The sequence below is a fragment of the Balaenoptera ricei genome, chromosome 3 (assembly GCF_028023285.1).
Source record: "Balaenoptera ricei isolate mBalRic1 chromosome 3, mBalRic1.hap2, whole genome shotgun sequence".
Lineage (NCBI taxonomy): Eukaryota > Metazoa > Chordata > Mammalia > Artiodactyla > Balaenopteridae > Balaenoptera > Balaenoptera ricei.
In genome coordinates this window covers 11946658-11960099 of record NC_082641.1, presented here as the reverse complement: position 1 = coordinate 11960099, position 13442 = coordinate 11946658, and the positions used below count along the sequence as shown (strand labels likewise).

Genomic DNA, 13442 nt, shown 5'->3' with positions numbered 1-13442 from the left:
ACAAAAAGCTATTTTTAGACACACACTACGGGAGGTTACCCATTCTTTGGAAACTACGACCACTCTACGTTTAGTGTCAAACTCCTAATTTGCACCTCTTTGACTGAATCTGCAGTAAAATGCAGACACTGGTGAAATATTATTTGCACTAATATTGCACGCTCCTGTGCAGAGTTCTGTGGGAGAACGTCCACCAAAATCTCATCTCACAGGAGTCACACGGAAACTTCTGATGTCATTTACATGAATGATTTTAAAGAGTACTCCTACTCAAGGGGACAGTTTTTGTTTTTCCTAGGTGGGTAAGATGAAATTAGAGAGCTCAAGGGGTTCGGTACAGTGCAAATATCACGACTCTGATCAAGAATTAAAAATACGTAAAAGCAAATGTCATTAAATAGCATGTTTACTGTGATTTTTTTTTCTGATGTGATTAATTTATGATTCAGGTGACTCTTCTTCAAAAGTTTGTTTTCCATGAATGCATTTACCCTTCAACCCACCAATCCCACTTGTAGAATTCCGCTGTATAGACAAGCTTGCATATGAAGGAAAAGACACATACACACAGTGATCCTCTGTGACTCTCTTTATAACAGCAGCAGACCAGAAGCGACCTGGGGTGCTCAGCCTTGTACTAGTTACTAACCTAAGCCACGTGCACATGGGAAGCTCTCCTGTCCGTGACAAAGGATGAGGCACGTACCTCTCCATGTACTAAAGTCATTCCTAAAAGGTATGGCTGAGTGACAAAGCCAGGGGCAAAATACTGCCTTTTATGTAGGAAAACGGAAGGAGGAATGAATGAATACATGTTTATCTGTGCCTAACACAGTACCAGATGTAGAAGTTGGGAATGAATAAAAATGGTGAACTATACATGGCCAGCGGGACTGTGGGAACCAGACTTCTCAGTTTATACCTTTTCAGTTTTATTTTTGAACCACGCGAAACATCTAAAAATAAGTTTTAAAATTTGGTATTTCTTCCCTTCTTTAGAAAAGAAGTTCTGAATATGGTGTCGCTGAAATTGTATGTAAAAGTTTTGTACTGATGTTCGTTCTTCTGGGACTAGGTTAGGTACCACAGCTTCCATCAGATTTGATCAGGGACACGTGATTCTAAAGCTTTCCGGGCACGCTGCTTCAGAATCAGCCAGGATCTCTGAAGGTATTTTCCCTTCTCCTTGCCATTTGCAGCTCAACTATTAGGATCTACAGTCAAATCTTTCAAAATTCTGACTGCTGATGGGAAAGTAAGCTCTAGGCACACAAAATAATCACAAAATCATCTCACGTTTCTCAGAACAGAGAAAGGAATGTAGAAGCCAAAGCCAAACACACTTTAGTTTTTCTGGCACACACTTGCCCATGGGCGCTTAGGTGCTGTTTTATCAGGTGTCCTCAGAATCACGATCTAGTAAATACTATCAGGAAACAAGTGCCAACTGACTCTGACTGAAACATACATGAACATCCCCTCCAGGTACAGCATTTATTCATTTTCAAAATACTTAAGAAAACCAGCTCACTGTACTACTGAACAACCTCTTACCAAACACATCATCTCCCTGTAATTTTTCACAGCTTCTGCAGGCGCTAGTTAGAGTGAGTACATTTAAAAGAGAAACCCCAGTTTGTCTAGTAAATTGCGAAGTCTGGTATGTGTACACGTCAGAAAGGAGGTAGTGAAAACCATCGAGTCCCCATCTGGTATGTGTACACGTCAGAAAGGAGGTAGTGAAAACCATCGAGTCCCCAGAGAGGCAGGAAGCAGCCACCCTGCCCGGCCCGAGTCACCCTGAACAAGACACGTTTCAATTCTCCCTGGGATCACCTCTCCCCCGATTACATACCTTTGCCTGAACACTGTGTCATGACCGGCTGTGGGAAGACGGTGTTCGCATTCATTGTTTATGGCTTTGCTATATATATAATTTTTTGTGATCAGCTAATATGGATGGCGTCAATACCTGCTCATGGTTTTTTCCTGTTTTAATAAACACTTTCACGTACAGTTGGAGCATGAAAATACCTCCAACGTGAAGCACTCAAGAGAGCTACGGTGCGCTTATGAGGCTCCGTAATTACACGCTGCATGCAAAGTGCTCCTTAATCACAGGTCTAGGGCTGATCCCCGAGCCCCGGATCCACAGGGCTCAGGAGAGAGACTAAGTCTTTGTTCTTGGTGCAACTGTCTGTTCCTCGGTTTTTCTTCCCACAGGGATTTACATTAGCAGCTGTTCAAACAGACGAAAAAGTGCTCTTTTCCAAGCTAATTAAAAAAAAAAAAAAATACAGATCTTCCATTATATATATTCTTAAAGAACATGTGGGCAGATACAGGTTCGAACGTCTATGCATTGGTGGGCCTGGGGTGGATGTGTTTTCTGATTAACGGGGACAACCTGGCACGAAGCAAATGTCTAAACACAGCAGAATCACAATATATTCAACTAAAAATTTTAACATTATTAAAGCCTTTTTAATGCGTTACGTTTTCCAAAAACATACATGTCATTTAAAAGTCATCAGCAGTCATCAGTGGTAGGAGACTTAGATTCATCCTTGGGGAGGAGGGTTTCATGACTTGGGAAAGATGATATATTTGGGTTGAACAAATTTAAACCAAGTTGTCCCCAATATCCTTGGCGAAATGCAAGAGGCCTGGGACCGGGAGCTCCATTTTTGGTTGCACAGATTTCTATCGAAGGTAGAGAAGCACCTGAGCATCTGCAGGGCTGCTGCTTTTCTGGGTGGCAGGGGGGCTGGGCAGAGAGCACAGGATGAGGCCTTGGCCCCGTGCACAGAGGCCAGGCTTCCTCTCCCAGGATGGGGCGCCCCTCTGCCGGCTGCGCTGTATGCAGCGGATGCCGTCCCAGGAACTGGGAAGGTGGTCTGGATGCGGGTGAGGAATCTTAGTAACTGCTTGTATTCCGAGCAGGGAAACCGCTTTAAAGTGCCCCTGAGCTGGGGGCCAGCCAAAACCAGATGTCGGGCACAGGCTGGGGACGCAGGTGGTGAGGCCAGGGCCTGGGATTCCTGCGGGAAGACGCACCAGTGGCCTTCTGAGTCCTACTTTTCCACTATCTGCAAACCTCTGCTAAGTCCTGTCACCTGGTCTCACTTGTACGGCACGGGACCAAGGGGCACGGGAGCTGCGGGGCGGCAGTGGTGGGCGCCACCCAGCAAGCAGGCAGAGCCACGACCTCACAGGGCCCCGCCGTGGAGAGGGAGGCTGAAGGGGCCAGGTGAGGAGAACAGCCCTGGAGGGAGGGCAACAGGGGCTCAGACGCACTGCAACTTGGGTGCCCTAATTTTACCCTCACCTAGTGGCCGTGCCAGTGGTTACCCTGAGAATCAGATGTGGAGTTTATAACCTCCAGGTCTGGGACCAGGGCGCTTCATCCATTCGTTCATTCTAAGAGATTGCATGTGGTATAAATGGTATGTCCATTTGTCACAACTTTGAGCAGTGGCTCCATGGATTTATCTATGTAAGGTGTGTACCTTTAAAGTAAAAAACACAGAACAGAACTGGACAAAGCGGATTACGATGAACCGTACTCATTTGCCTGCGAACACTGCTGAGACCCCTTCCCCCCCAAGTTACAGGCCTCGATTTTTCTTTTTTGGCTGTGCTGGGTCTCAGTTGTGGCACTCGGGATCTTTAGTTGTGTCCTGCGGACTTTTCTTAGTTGCGGCATGTGGACTCTTAGTTGCAGCATGCATGTGGGATCTAGTTCCCCGACCAGGGATCAAACCTGGGCCCCCTGTGTTGGGAGTGCGGAGTCTTACCCACTGGACCACAAGGCAAGTCCCGGTCCCCAGGCCTCGATTTAAAGCCCTCGTGCCCACCGTTCAGGGTCCCTTCTCTCCACGACGGCTGTGGGCGGAGGCTCTCTGCCCCTCATCAACCCTGCTGTTTAAAGCCTGTGTTACTTGTACTTCCTCCATCACATTTGTAAGTTCAGCACTATTACTGCACCCATCGCTCCTACTAAAACGTTTTAAAGTTCTTTCAGTGAGTTCCTATGAGGTTCCTTGTGTGTCTTTAGTGGTCCCTGGAGTTCATCATCTCATGGGGCCTTTCTCAGGTTACCCTGATGTTAGCCTTTGTGTTGAAAAACTTGTTAACTGCACTCTCACCCCCCCAGACTCACTGGATACATTCATTTTTTCCTGTAGGGTTTTTTATTTGGTGAGAAGGGACAGGAGTGTCAGGCAGGGGCAAGGGAGTAAGAACCCCTGCTCCCCGTTACTTGATGACCACACCAGGGGGAGAAAGAGGGGATGTGTACACTCATCGTGTGTGTACCTGTGCACACGAGCATGAGGGGCAACGCCTTGTGGCACATGTTGGGAAACTGGATTTTATTCCGTGACCAACAGCAAGACACTGAAAAAATTTAAACAGGAGCACAGTTTGACCGGATCTGTGTTTTAGCTGCAAGAAGAGGATGAGCAGTGAGGCTGGGAGACTTAGTGGGAAGGAGGCAACGGTGGCAATGGAAAGACGAGAATATGCTTGAAATATACTCTTTAGATAAAGGTAACAAAATGTGGTAGGCATGCTCAAAAATTAAAAACAACACTATCATGATCCAGCAATTCCACGTCTGGGTTTTTTTGTTTGTTTTTTTTTAAAGCCTCGGTTGGGCAGGAAGGGCTATTATTATTTTTTTAAATTTATTTAATGTATTTATTTATTTTTGGCTGTGTTGGGCCTTCGTTGCTGCACGCGGGCCCTCTGTAGTTGCGGTGAGCGGGGGCCACTCTTCGTTGCAGTGCGCGGGTTTCTCACCGCAGTGGCCTCTCTCGTTGTGGAGCACGGGCTCCAGGCACATGGGTCTCAGCAGTTGCGGCACGCGGGCTCAGCAGTTGTGGCTCACGGGCTCTAGAACACAGGCTCAGCACTTGTGGCGCATGAGCCTAGTTGCTCCACGGCATGTGGGATCTTCCCGGACCAGGGCTTCCTCCCCAGTGCACGGAAAGCAGAGACTTGAAGAGAGCAGTACTGCTCACAGCAGACCCCAGTGTCCATCGACAGGTGAATGGATAACAAACTGTCATCTATCCCTACAATGGAGTAAGAGTCAACCTTAAAATGGAAGGACATTCTGACACAGGCCACAACACGGATGAACCTGGAAGACATTATGTTAAGTGAAACAAACCAGTCACAAAAACTTGGGAGGACAGTCCAGTGACTGAATATTTGAGAGAGTCAAATACTCAGGCAGAGAGGATGGATAGCAAAACCCTGGCAGAGAGTTTTGAGAGAGACAAGGAGGCAGCCCAAGGTGGAACCCAGAGAAAAACCTACATTTCAGGTAGTTTCTCATGAAAAATCTCTCACTTTCCTAGTTTTCATTTGGATTAAAGAAAACGTCCCATTTCATTGATATCAATCACGCATCACTGCATTTATAAAAGATAATTCCTGGGTCTTCTCTTTTACCTGATTTTGATGGCACCCACTTTTCTGTAAGTGATGTGGTAAACCGGAAACCACAGGGGATTATTTCTGGAACGTCGTTTTCAGTAAGTGTGGTGTGCTGAGTCAAAGCCCCAGGGTGTAAGAGGCCCAAGTGGTTAGCAAGCAACAAATTTTATTTCTCATGTTTTTGTTCCTCTGTTTTTCTAATGAAGAATTCAGAGCGAAAAAAGTCATGTTTTTAACTTCTTCAAAGTGAAATGCAAGTACTGACCTATACACTATCCCAGAGAGAAAAACTTTATAAACAACTTTAAGAGAGATTAAGGTTAAGGTTCCTAAGTGGTTATTTTCTCCTAAATATATCAACAAACTAGCAAAAACACCACCCGGCCACCTCATTAGGGGTCAGCATAAGGAAAAGGGGGAGGTTTGGAAACTGGCCTTCATTCAGAAAGGCCTCATGAGAAATATAACCTGAGAACGTCAGAGCTGGGGAGGACCTCAGGGACCACCCATTTCCACCCACCTCAGGCCCCGGGTTGCAACGTCACCAAAGACAGAGATGGAATCAGAACGCGGGTCCTCCTGACACAAAGCACAGACCTTGCGAGTTCAACACATCACGTCTTCTAAATGTTCCACCATAAATGTCACTCTCACCCCCGAAATGTCTCCTCTTAAAGCTGAATTTTAGCAAAAAACAATTCAGTGGTGGCTAAAAGCGCAACTCCAACTGGGCCAGGCCAGGCAGTGGAAGACCTCAAGCGACAAGTGGCGCCATGACAGTCACATGGGCAGTCTTTCAGAGGCAATAATCTGGGTGTGAGGAGAGAGGAAGGACCTCCTTAAGACTGATGACAGATTACTGCTTTACCCTTAAAAAAAGCAAATACAGTCCAAAGGCTGCCACGACGCGCTTCAGGCATGCGTCCTGCAGGAAGCTCGGGATGCGACTCTGTCTGGTTCCTGACCGAGACAATCCTACTTTTACTGAGTATCTTCCACCCGCTCACCACCAACCCTGGGCACTGTTGCCCATCCAGGGCCCCTGCACTGCTCCAGGGATGCTCGCTGGGTTATCCCCGAACCATGGAGCTAAGCTCTCAAACACTATCACATATGGTAGTTCTGGCTGTGAAGAAAGAGGACAGCTGACCCACTCAGTCTAGGGTAGCGCCAAAAAGGGGATGTGGTGAATGGGCCTCGTCGGGAATATAAACATTTCTGATATTCCTGTTTACTTTCTGGGACCAAGACTAAGTAAATACACAGAGAACAGTGGCAGCTTTCCACGTTGAGACAGTAGGACAGAAAAATCCCTTGGATTTTCTAAGGGACTAAAGGTAATTCCGTGACCCTGTATCAGCACAGTCAATCAATGATCACACGCAGGGGGGGTTTGAGGGCCAGTGCTTCTCAATCCGGCGGCTCGGCGGACTCGCCGGGCCCCAGACCAGGAGAAGCTTCGCGGCGGGAGGCGCTGTGAACCACACACACGCGCTGGAGGGGCACAGGGACTTGCTGGGGACCCGTTCTGCTGGCTCTGGCTGATGCCCGGCTGCCACCTGTGACTGAGAGGCTGTGAGCGGGGACAAGGGCGGCCAGGGCAAGATGAGGGCGAGATGCCAGATGCCAAGGCTGCCCGTCGACAGACACCGCTCCGCGGCAGCCCTCCCGTCCGGACCTTTCCCCCGGGTCACGTCCACACTGGAGTCCAGCCTCAGACCCAAAAGTAGCTTCTCGAAGAACAAACTGTACAATTATACTTCTTGTTCATTTAAATCGGTGACGTTCTATCCTCCCCCGACATCACCCAGGGAAACACAGCAGCATGATCCAAGGAGCCCGGGGCTCATAAATCCTAAGTCCTCGCGTGGCCCAGCAGACTTCCCGCTCCAGCCACGCCTCAGAGCGCCGGCGACCCGGGCGGCACTCACAGTGCGTAACGGGCCCTTCGGGGCCGACCTGAGTATTGATCCTCACAGCCACACTGCAATTCTTAAATATCACACACAACCAAATACACAGACATTTAATCTCAATGTCTTTCACATTGGAAACTTAAGGTGTTTGGATTGGGGAGTTGTGAACAAATTGAGGCACTAAGGCTGGGAAAACTGTGGGACTAGAGATTAGCGAATGTGCTTGTTCCCCCACCTGGAAGGTCAGAGCGGCAGGAATCACAGACATTTAAGGAACCAGAGGTCAACAGCGAGTGACCAGGGATGAGACATCACGACACCCACCCGGCGCTCCGGAGCTCTGAAGCGTGTGAAAGGCAAGACGGCCCCACGTGCGACTCTGCGAAGGAGGCTCAGCGGGTGCGGGGCACCCACTTCTGCGGGAGGAGGGGCCACACTGGAGCCCTCGCTGCAGTGGCCCTGCGGCCCAGCCCGGCTCTCAGAACGGAAAGGGCTCAGAGTGCGCCGCCGCGCCAGCAGACGCCGGTCCAGCGCACGGCGGTACGCGAACAGCCCGCGGTCCCCTGCACACGAGAGCCAGGAGGGGAGCTGTGCCCGAGCAGAGGCCCTGGGGACTGCCTGCTCCCCAGGGGGGCGGCGGCCTCCTTCCCGCAGTCCCTGGGGCTCGTTCTGGACCCTCGCCCCTTGCTGTCCCGACTACCCGATGGAGACTCTTCTCCTAGACGGAGCCGCTGGTCACTGCCCGATTCCCTGGACTTGACCGCGCACAGGAGGCTCTGGCACAGGCTTGTCCAAGGGCCCAGGAAGGATCCTCCCTCCCCCATCTGCCACCGAAGTCCCAGCACTGCCAGGGGCAGACCACCTCAAGAGCTTCCCTGCACCACAGGAAAAACAAAAATTCGGAACAGAAGGAACACAATGCCTAAGGCTCCGAGCCCCAATCTATGAACTGACTGTTAGTTCACAACAGGTTTTACTCAACGAAGAGACACCTTCTTAGTACGTAGAGGGTTTGTGAGGAGCAGGAGTGACGCCTCAGGTGCCGGAAAGTCACAGAATGTCAGAGGGAAAAGGCTCAGGGGACAGAATGGTAGTTAGGCCAAAAGACAAGCACAAACCCAACCTCTGTAGGAAGTCTGCAGGACAAAGGCAGGTGTGATAACTACACGGTTCTTTCTGCTTGGTTAGCCTGCAACTGCGAACACCAGGAAGTAGAGAACACACCACAGGAAAGGCACATGTGAAAAGAAATCTTTCAGAACAAACGTTATTGGCAGCTTAAGTTCACCGGGGCTCCTCTGCATATAATAGACGAACTTGAAGAAAACGTTGTACCTCATTTTCAACTCAGACTCAAGGACTTAAATACATTGTGCAACTCTGGAAACACCCAGGCCAACGGGTGGCCCAGCACACGCCGCCGTCTGAACTCCGAACTCGGTACCACAGCAGGGCAGGTCCAACCAAGGCTGCCGGCACTCAGGGGCGGCTCCCCCGGAAACGCAAGCAGATGCCTCAGCTTCGGGGCAAAATCGGGAAATTCCCTGCCTTTCTCTTTGGATCCCTGGAGACACCGTAGCCTAATTCTTCCAGCTGCTTACTGAGGTGACGATACAGTCACATTCAGGCCCCGAGGGATCCGGAACATGGTTGGGCCTGTAATTCCCGAGGGGGCTAGTCACCGGCTGTTTCCTGTGCAGCTTCACGTAGCTCACCGCCAGGACTGACCCCTCAGCAGCCAGAGGATGGTCCCCAGGACGCGTCAGGATGAATGTAAAGAGGGCACAGCTGACCAACGGAGGGAGCAACTGGAATGTCCCAAAATTAACAGAAAAGAACTGGAATATGCAGAATATAGTGGAGTTCCCTCAGGAAGGGTAAACCAACCGCAGACCCCCAGATCTGGAAGAATTGGCCATCTGCCAGCATGGCAGAAAAACAAAGACTGACCTAATGCGGTTCGAAGCATATAAACTCTACCCGCTCTGCATTTTTCTAGAAGCTACAGCTCAGTGTTTCTGGAAAGGTCTTACAGCCTCAAATTAGCTCCTCAGTGAGATGAGAGATTAAACCAGCACGGTCCAACAGACACAGTGCAAGCTGCGTATGTAACTGAAAATTTTCTAGTAGCCATCATTTAAATAGTAAAAAGAAACAGGTGAAATTAATTTTAATCATACATTTTATTTAACCCACCCTATAAAGTATGTTATCATACCAGTTTGCAACGAGTATAAAATAATTACACATTCTTTTTTCATGGCAAGTCTTGCAATCCAGTGTGTATTTTGCACCTGCAGACCAGCTCAATCCAGACAGGTCCCGTTTCAAGCCACATCAGTCCCACAGGGACCACGTTGGACATTCAGGATAAACAGACTCTCATACTCTTGCGGGGAGCTCGTTACTGACCCATCCAGACACACGTGGAAAAGCGGCCTTGCTACAGTTGCCTGCCTCTAAAGGAGTCCCCATTGCCAAATGCCATTTTGTTCCAATACCCTGTTATTTCAGTTGAAAAGCATTTTTTTCAAAAGCCACCTCTCTTGTCACAGCTGCAGACCCCTGACACTGAGCCCTGCCTGACTCGGCCAGCCTCCCCACTGGGGGTCCAGCTGCGTTCCCTCTCCAGGCAGGGAACCTGGGGCATTTGGGATGCCCCGAGACACTTTACCAAGCGATAAAGACAAACTCTCAGGACCTGCATGCTTGACTGTCTAGCACTGAACACTAACAAAATAAAGAATCCACAATGTGAAAACCTGATTAGGAAGATGCTGAGTCTGGCCCCACCTCCCCTACCTGTTTTCAACATCACCTGGAAGAGAACAGTGCCTTCTCTGTCTTCTCCATTTATGAATGACACTGGCCCCCAAAACAACAGCCCCCTTGTCCTTCGCCAACCCGCTATCTTATTATGCGGCCTTGGGAAACGAGGCGATGCTTCATCATTTCTGAGTGACAGGTGAAATCCTTATTCCATCTCAGCTCCAGATGGATCAAGAAGTCCCGGAGACACAGGGATAACGGGCTGGGGCACGAGTGACCAGGAGGCATCGTACCTATTATGAGGCTGCAGGAAGCGGGGACAGAGCACCGGTGTCGCTTCCAGCAGGACCGTCATCGCCACGCACGCCCGCGAACGCCTACCTTTGTGGTTGAAGAAGCCCTCCATCTCCATGCTGCTTCTGGAGTGGGCGATGCACAGGGAGCCGCAGGGCACCAGGCCTTCCGCCGCGGGGGACCGGTCGGTGGTCCGCACCAGACACCAGTCAGGCTTGTCGTGGGGCCGCTCCAAGACTTCCACCGTCTGGCCACGGCGGATGGTCAGCTCGGTGCTGTTACAGGCCGTGAAGTCGTGGATCACCACCGTCAGCTCACAGCCGCCGGACAGCTGGGGAGGGAGGGGACAGGTCAGCGAGCCCAGGCCACCGGCCCTCAGCAGGCGAGGCTGGCGCCTGGGCCGGGAGCTCAGCTCCCATTCCACAGCTGGCTCAGAGCACCGGGCACCAGCCGAATGAGGGCTCTCCCGTGTCCCTGTCCCTTAATTTACGTCCCTTGCAAAACACTCGAATATCTACTTTTTCACATTCTAGCGTACAATAATGATTTTCTGTGTCTTACACTGTCAGAATCTGATGGTTTTCCATGAGAGTGTCCAACTACTTTTGTGCCTGAGACATATATCCCTTCTCAAAGAGTGCCACAGACCTTTGAACAACGTGGGGGGCTAGGGGCGCCGACCCCCCTGCACGGTCAGAAATCTGCGTCTAACTTTCGACTCCCCCCAGACATAACAACTGGTAGCCTACCGTCCACCAGAAGCCTTACCGATGACATGAACCGTGGACTAACGCGTATTTTGTATGTCATATGCTTTACGCACTGTATTCTGACAATAAAGTATGCTGGAAAAAAATGTTATTAAGAAAATCATGAGGAAGGGAAAATACATTTTCAGCACATATATGTACTTACTGAAAAACAACGCACATATGAGTGGACCAGGGCACTGCGTCTATTTAAAGGTCAACTGCACTCATTTTTAAACTTAGGGCAAACTAGTAAGAACTCTGCTTGTAGGCCTTTTGGGGGATTGTTGTGAAATACGGTGATAAAATCAGATGGAGGCCAGCTCCGGCCTGGCGAGAGCGGTGTGGCCGGGGCACTGCGGGCTCCTCAGCGCCTGTGCCCCCCGGATCGGCAGAAGCAGCCGCAGAGCAGAGAGCCCGGCATCCGGAAACACGGGCGGAGCACGCCCTTCTCTCTCCGAAAGCCTTCGAGAGCCCTCGCCAGCCCCCAGGACACTCCCTAGCGCGACCCTCCCGACCCTCTGCCACCCACCCCAGCTCCTCCCGGGCTCCCTCCCCGCCCCAAGCCTCAACACGTCCCTCCACACGCTGCATGGGCACCGGCTGACCCCTCATGTGCCACGTGGCTTCTGGCCTGAAGGGCCTTGCCCTCCTTCCCTCCTCTCTCCTCTCCTCTCCTCTCCGCTCACTCCCATCTTCTGTCCGAACTCTTCTAAGTCTCGGCCCTTTGAAGCACACCCAGGAACTCTGTGAAGAGCATCAACGCCATGATCCTGCTTGGAAAACAGGTGCGGGGCCTTCTCACGACCGCTTGCCGTCCATCTTCCCTTAGACTGTACACTCGCTGGGGACAGCTCACAGGGATGCTCATTATCGCCCCTCCCACAGGAGGATCTTGTGACCAGCTCCCCGTCTTAGGCCCACCCCCTCTGGCCCTCCAATCCGGGCAGCCCCAGGCTCAGGCTGCACACCGTACCCTCCGTGCTGGGCACTTCCAAGCAGGCACCCGGGCCTGCTGCTTCCCCAGCCCTTCAAAGCAGTGAGTCTGGGACGTGACTCATTACTCGCCCTCACATCTGTTTCTCTTCCAGCGTTGCCTTTTGGGTAACGGTATCACAGTCAACCACACTCCTTTGCACCCCCGAAACGCGGTCAAACGGACTCTAGAATGTGTTTCTGACTCCTCCCTTCCTCAGCACGCCCACACCAATCACATCATTTGGATTTCTGCACTGGTCTCCTGAGTGCCCTGCCCGATCCAGGCTTTCCTTCCAAACCACCTGAACACCGCTGCCAGAGTTACCTTCTTAAAATGTTCACACATGCCATCCTCCTATGCAAGAACCTTAGACACACATTCCTTAGTGTAAGACGCAAAGCTCCCGTAACCGGGTCCTAGCCCGCCTCCCCGGGCAGGCTCGGCTGCTTCGCCCGTGCTTCACGGCCCAGAGGGGCCATGTCCTCCTTCTGAGGTGGGTCCTGCACGCCCTGTGTCCATGATCCCTTCTGCTTGGAGCCCCCACCTCCCCAGTTGGTCTCGTCTCAGCCCCCGTCAAATCCCTCTGAGAAGCTGCTCCTGTCTACCGTCCTTACCACTCTGTCCTTAAACAAATTACATCTCAAGTCTGACACCAGCCAGGCTTTGGGTTGTGTGTGTGTGTGTCTGTCCTCGGCACCAGAAAGCAGGTTTGTGTCATTCTTCTGCGACCTTCCCATGCCCAGTGTGTGAGCCCCCAAGTGCCAAGGGCCGGCGCACAGCTTGTAAGAGGAAGCTAGCAGCAGGCTTCTCCCAAAGCTGCCTCGGGCGGTACTTTGTACCCAGCAAGCGGTCACACATTTGCTGAAGTGAAAAAGGTAAGATAGGTTTGCTGTAAAAATGAGCTGCTTGAAAACCAAAACAAAACATGGGCTCTTCCTCTGTGACTTCGGGAGTGAACTCTGCCTGTGTGTTTCCTGTCCCCCCTTTGGGCATCAGCACGGAGACCACAGAAGAAGAGAAGACGGTCGCTGGGCTGAGCTGCGATGTGCAGGGGGAAGGGGCGGCCGGGCCCGCTGCCGGGAAACATCCTGTTCCAGAGAGGCCGCCCGGCCCCACCCCCCGGCAGAGAACTGACTCCTACCCGGGCTCGCAGCCCTGCAGTGTCCTCGGCTGCCTGCCGGCCCTCTGTCACGCTCCATGCTCTCCACTGCCCTCCTGGTCTTTCCAGAGAAAGTTCAGATATTTAGAATAAGAAACACATGTCCACTTGACAACCACAGAAAGCAAAAC

At 51.2% G+C, this 13442-nt stretch overlaps 1 protein-coding gene across 4 annotated transcripts in view; it reads right to left on the bottom strand.

Moving 5' to 3' along the window:
- Window positions 1-13442, bottom strand: part of TRIO (trio Rho guanine nucleotide exchange factor) — a 383177-nt gene that overhangs the window by 67390 nt on the left and 302345 nt on the right. For all 4 annotated transcript variants that reach the window (XM_059916123.1, XM_059916125.1, XM_059916124.1 and 1 more), the window contains exon 34: window positions 10512-10755. In XM_059916123.1, coding sequence (XP_059772106.1) covers window positions 10512-10755 — 244 coding nt within the window. The remainder of the gene's footprint in view (window positions 1-10511; window positions 10756-13442) is intronic.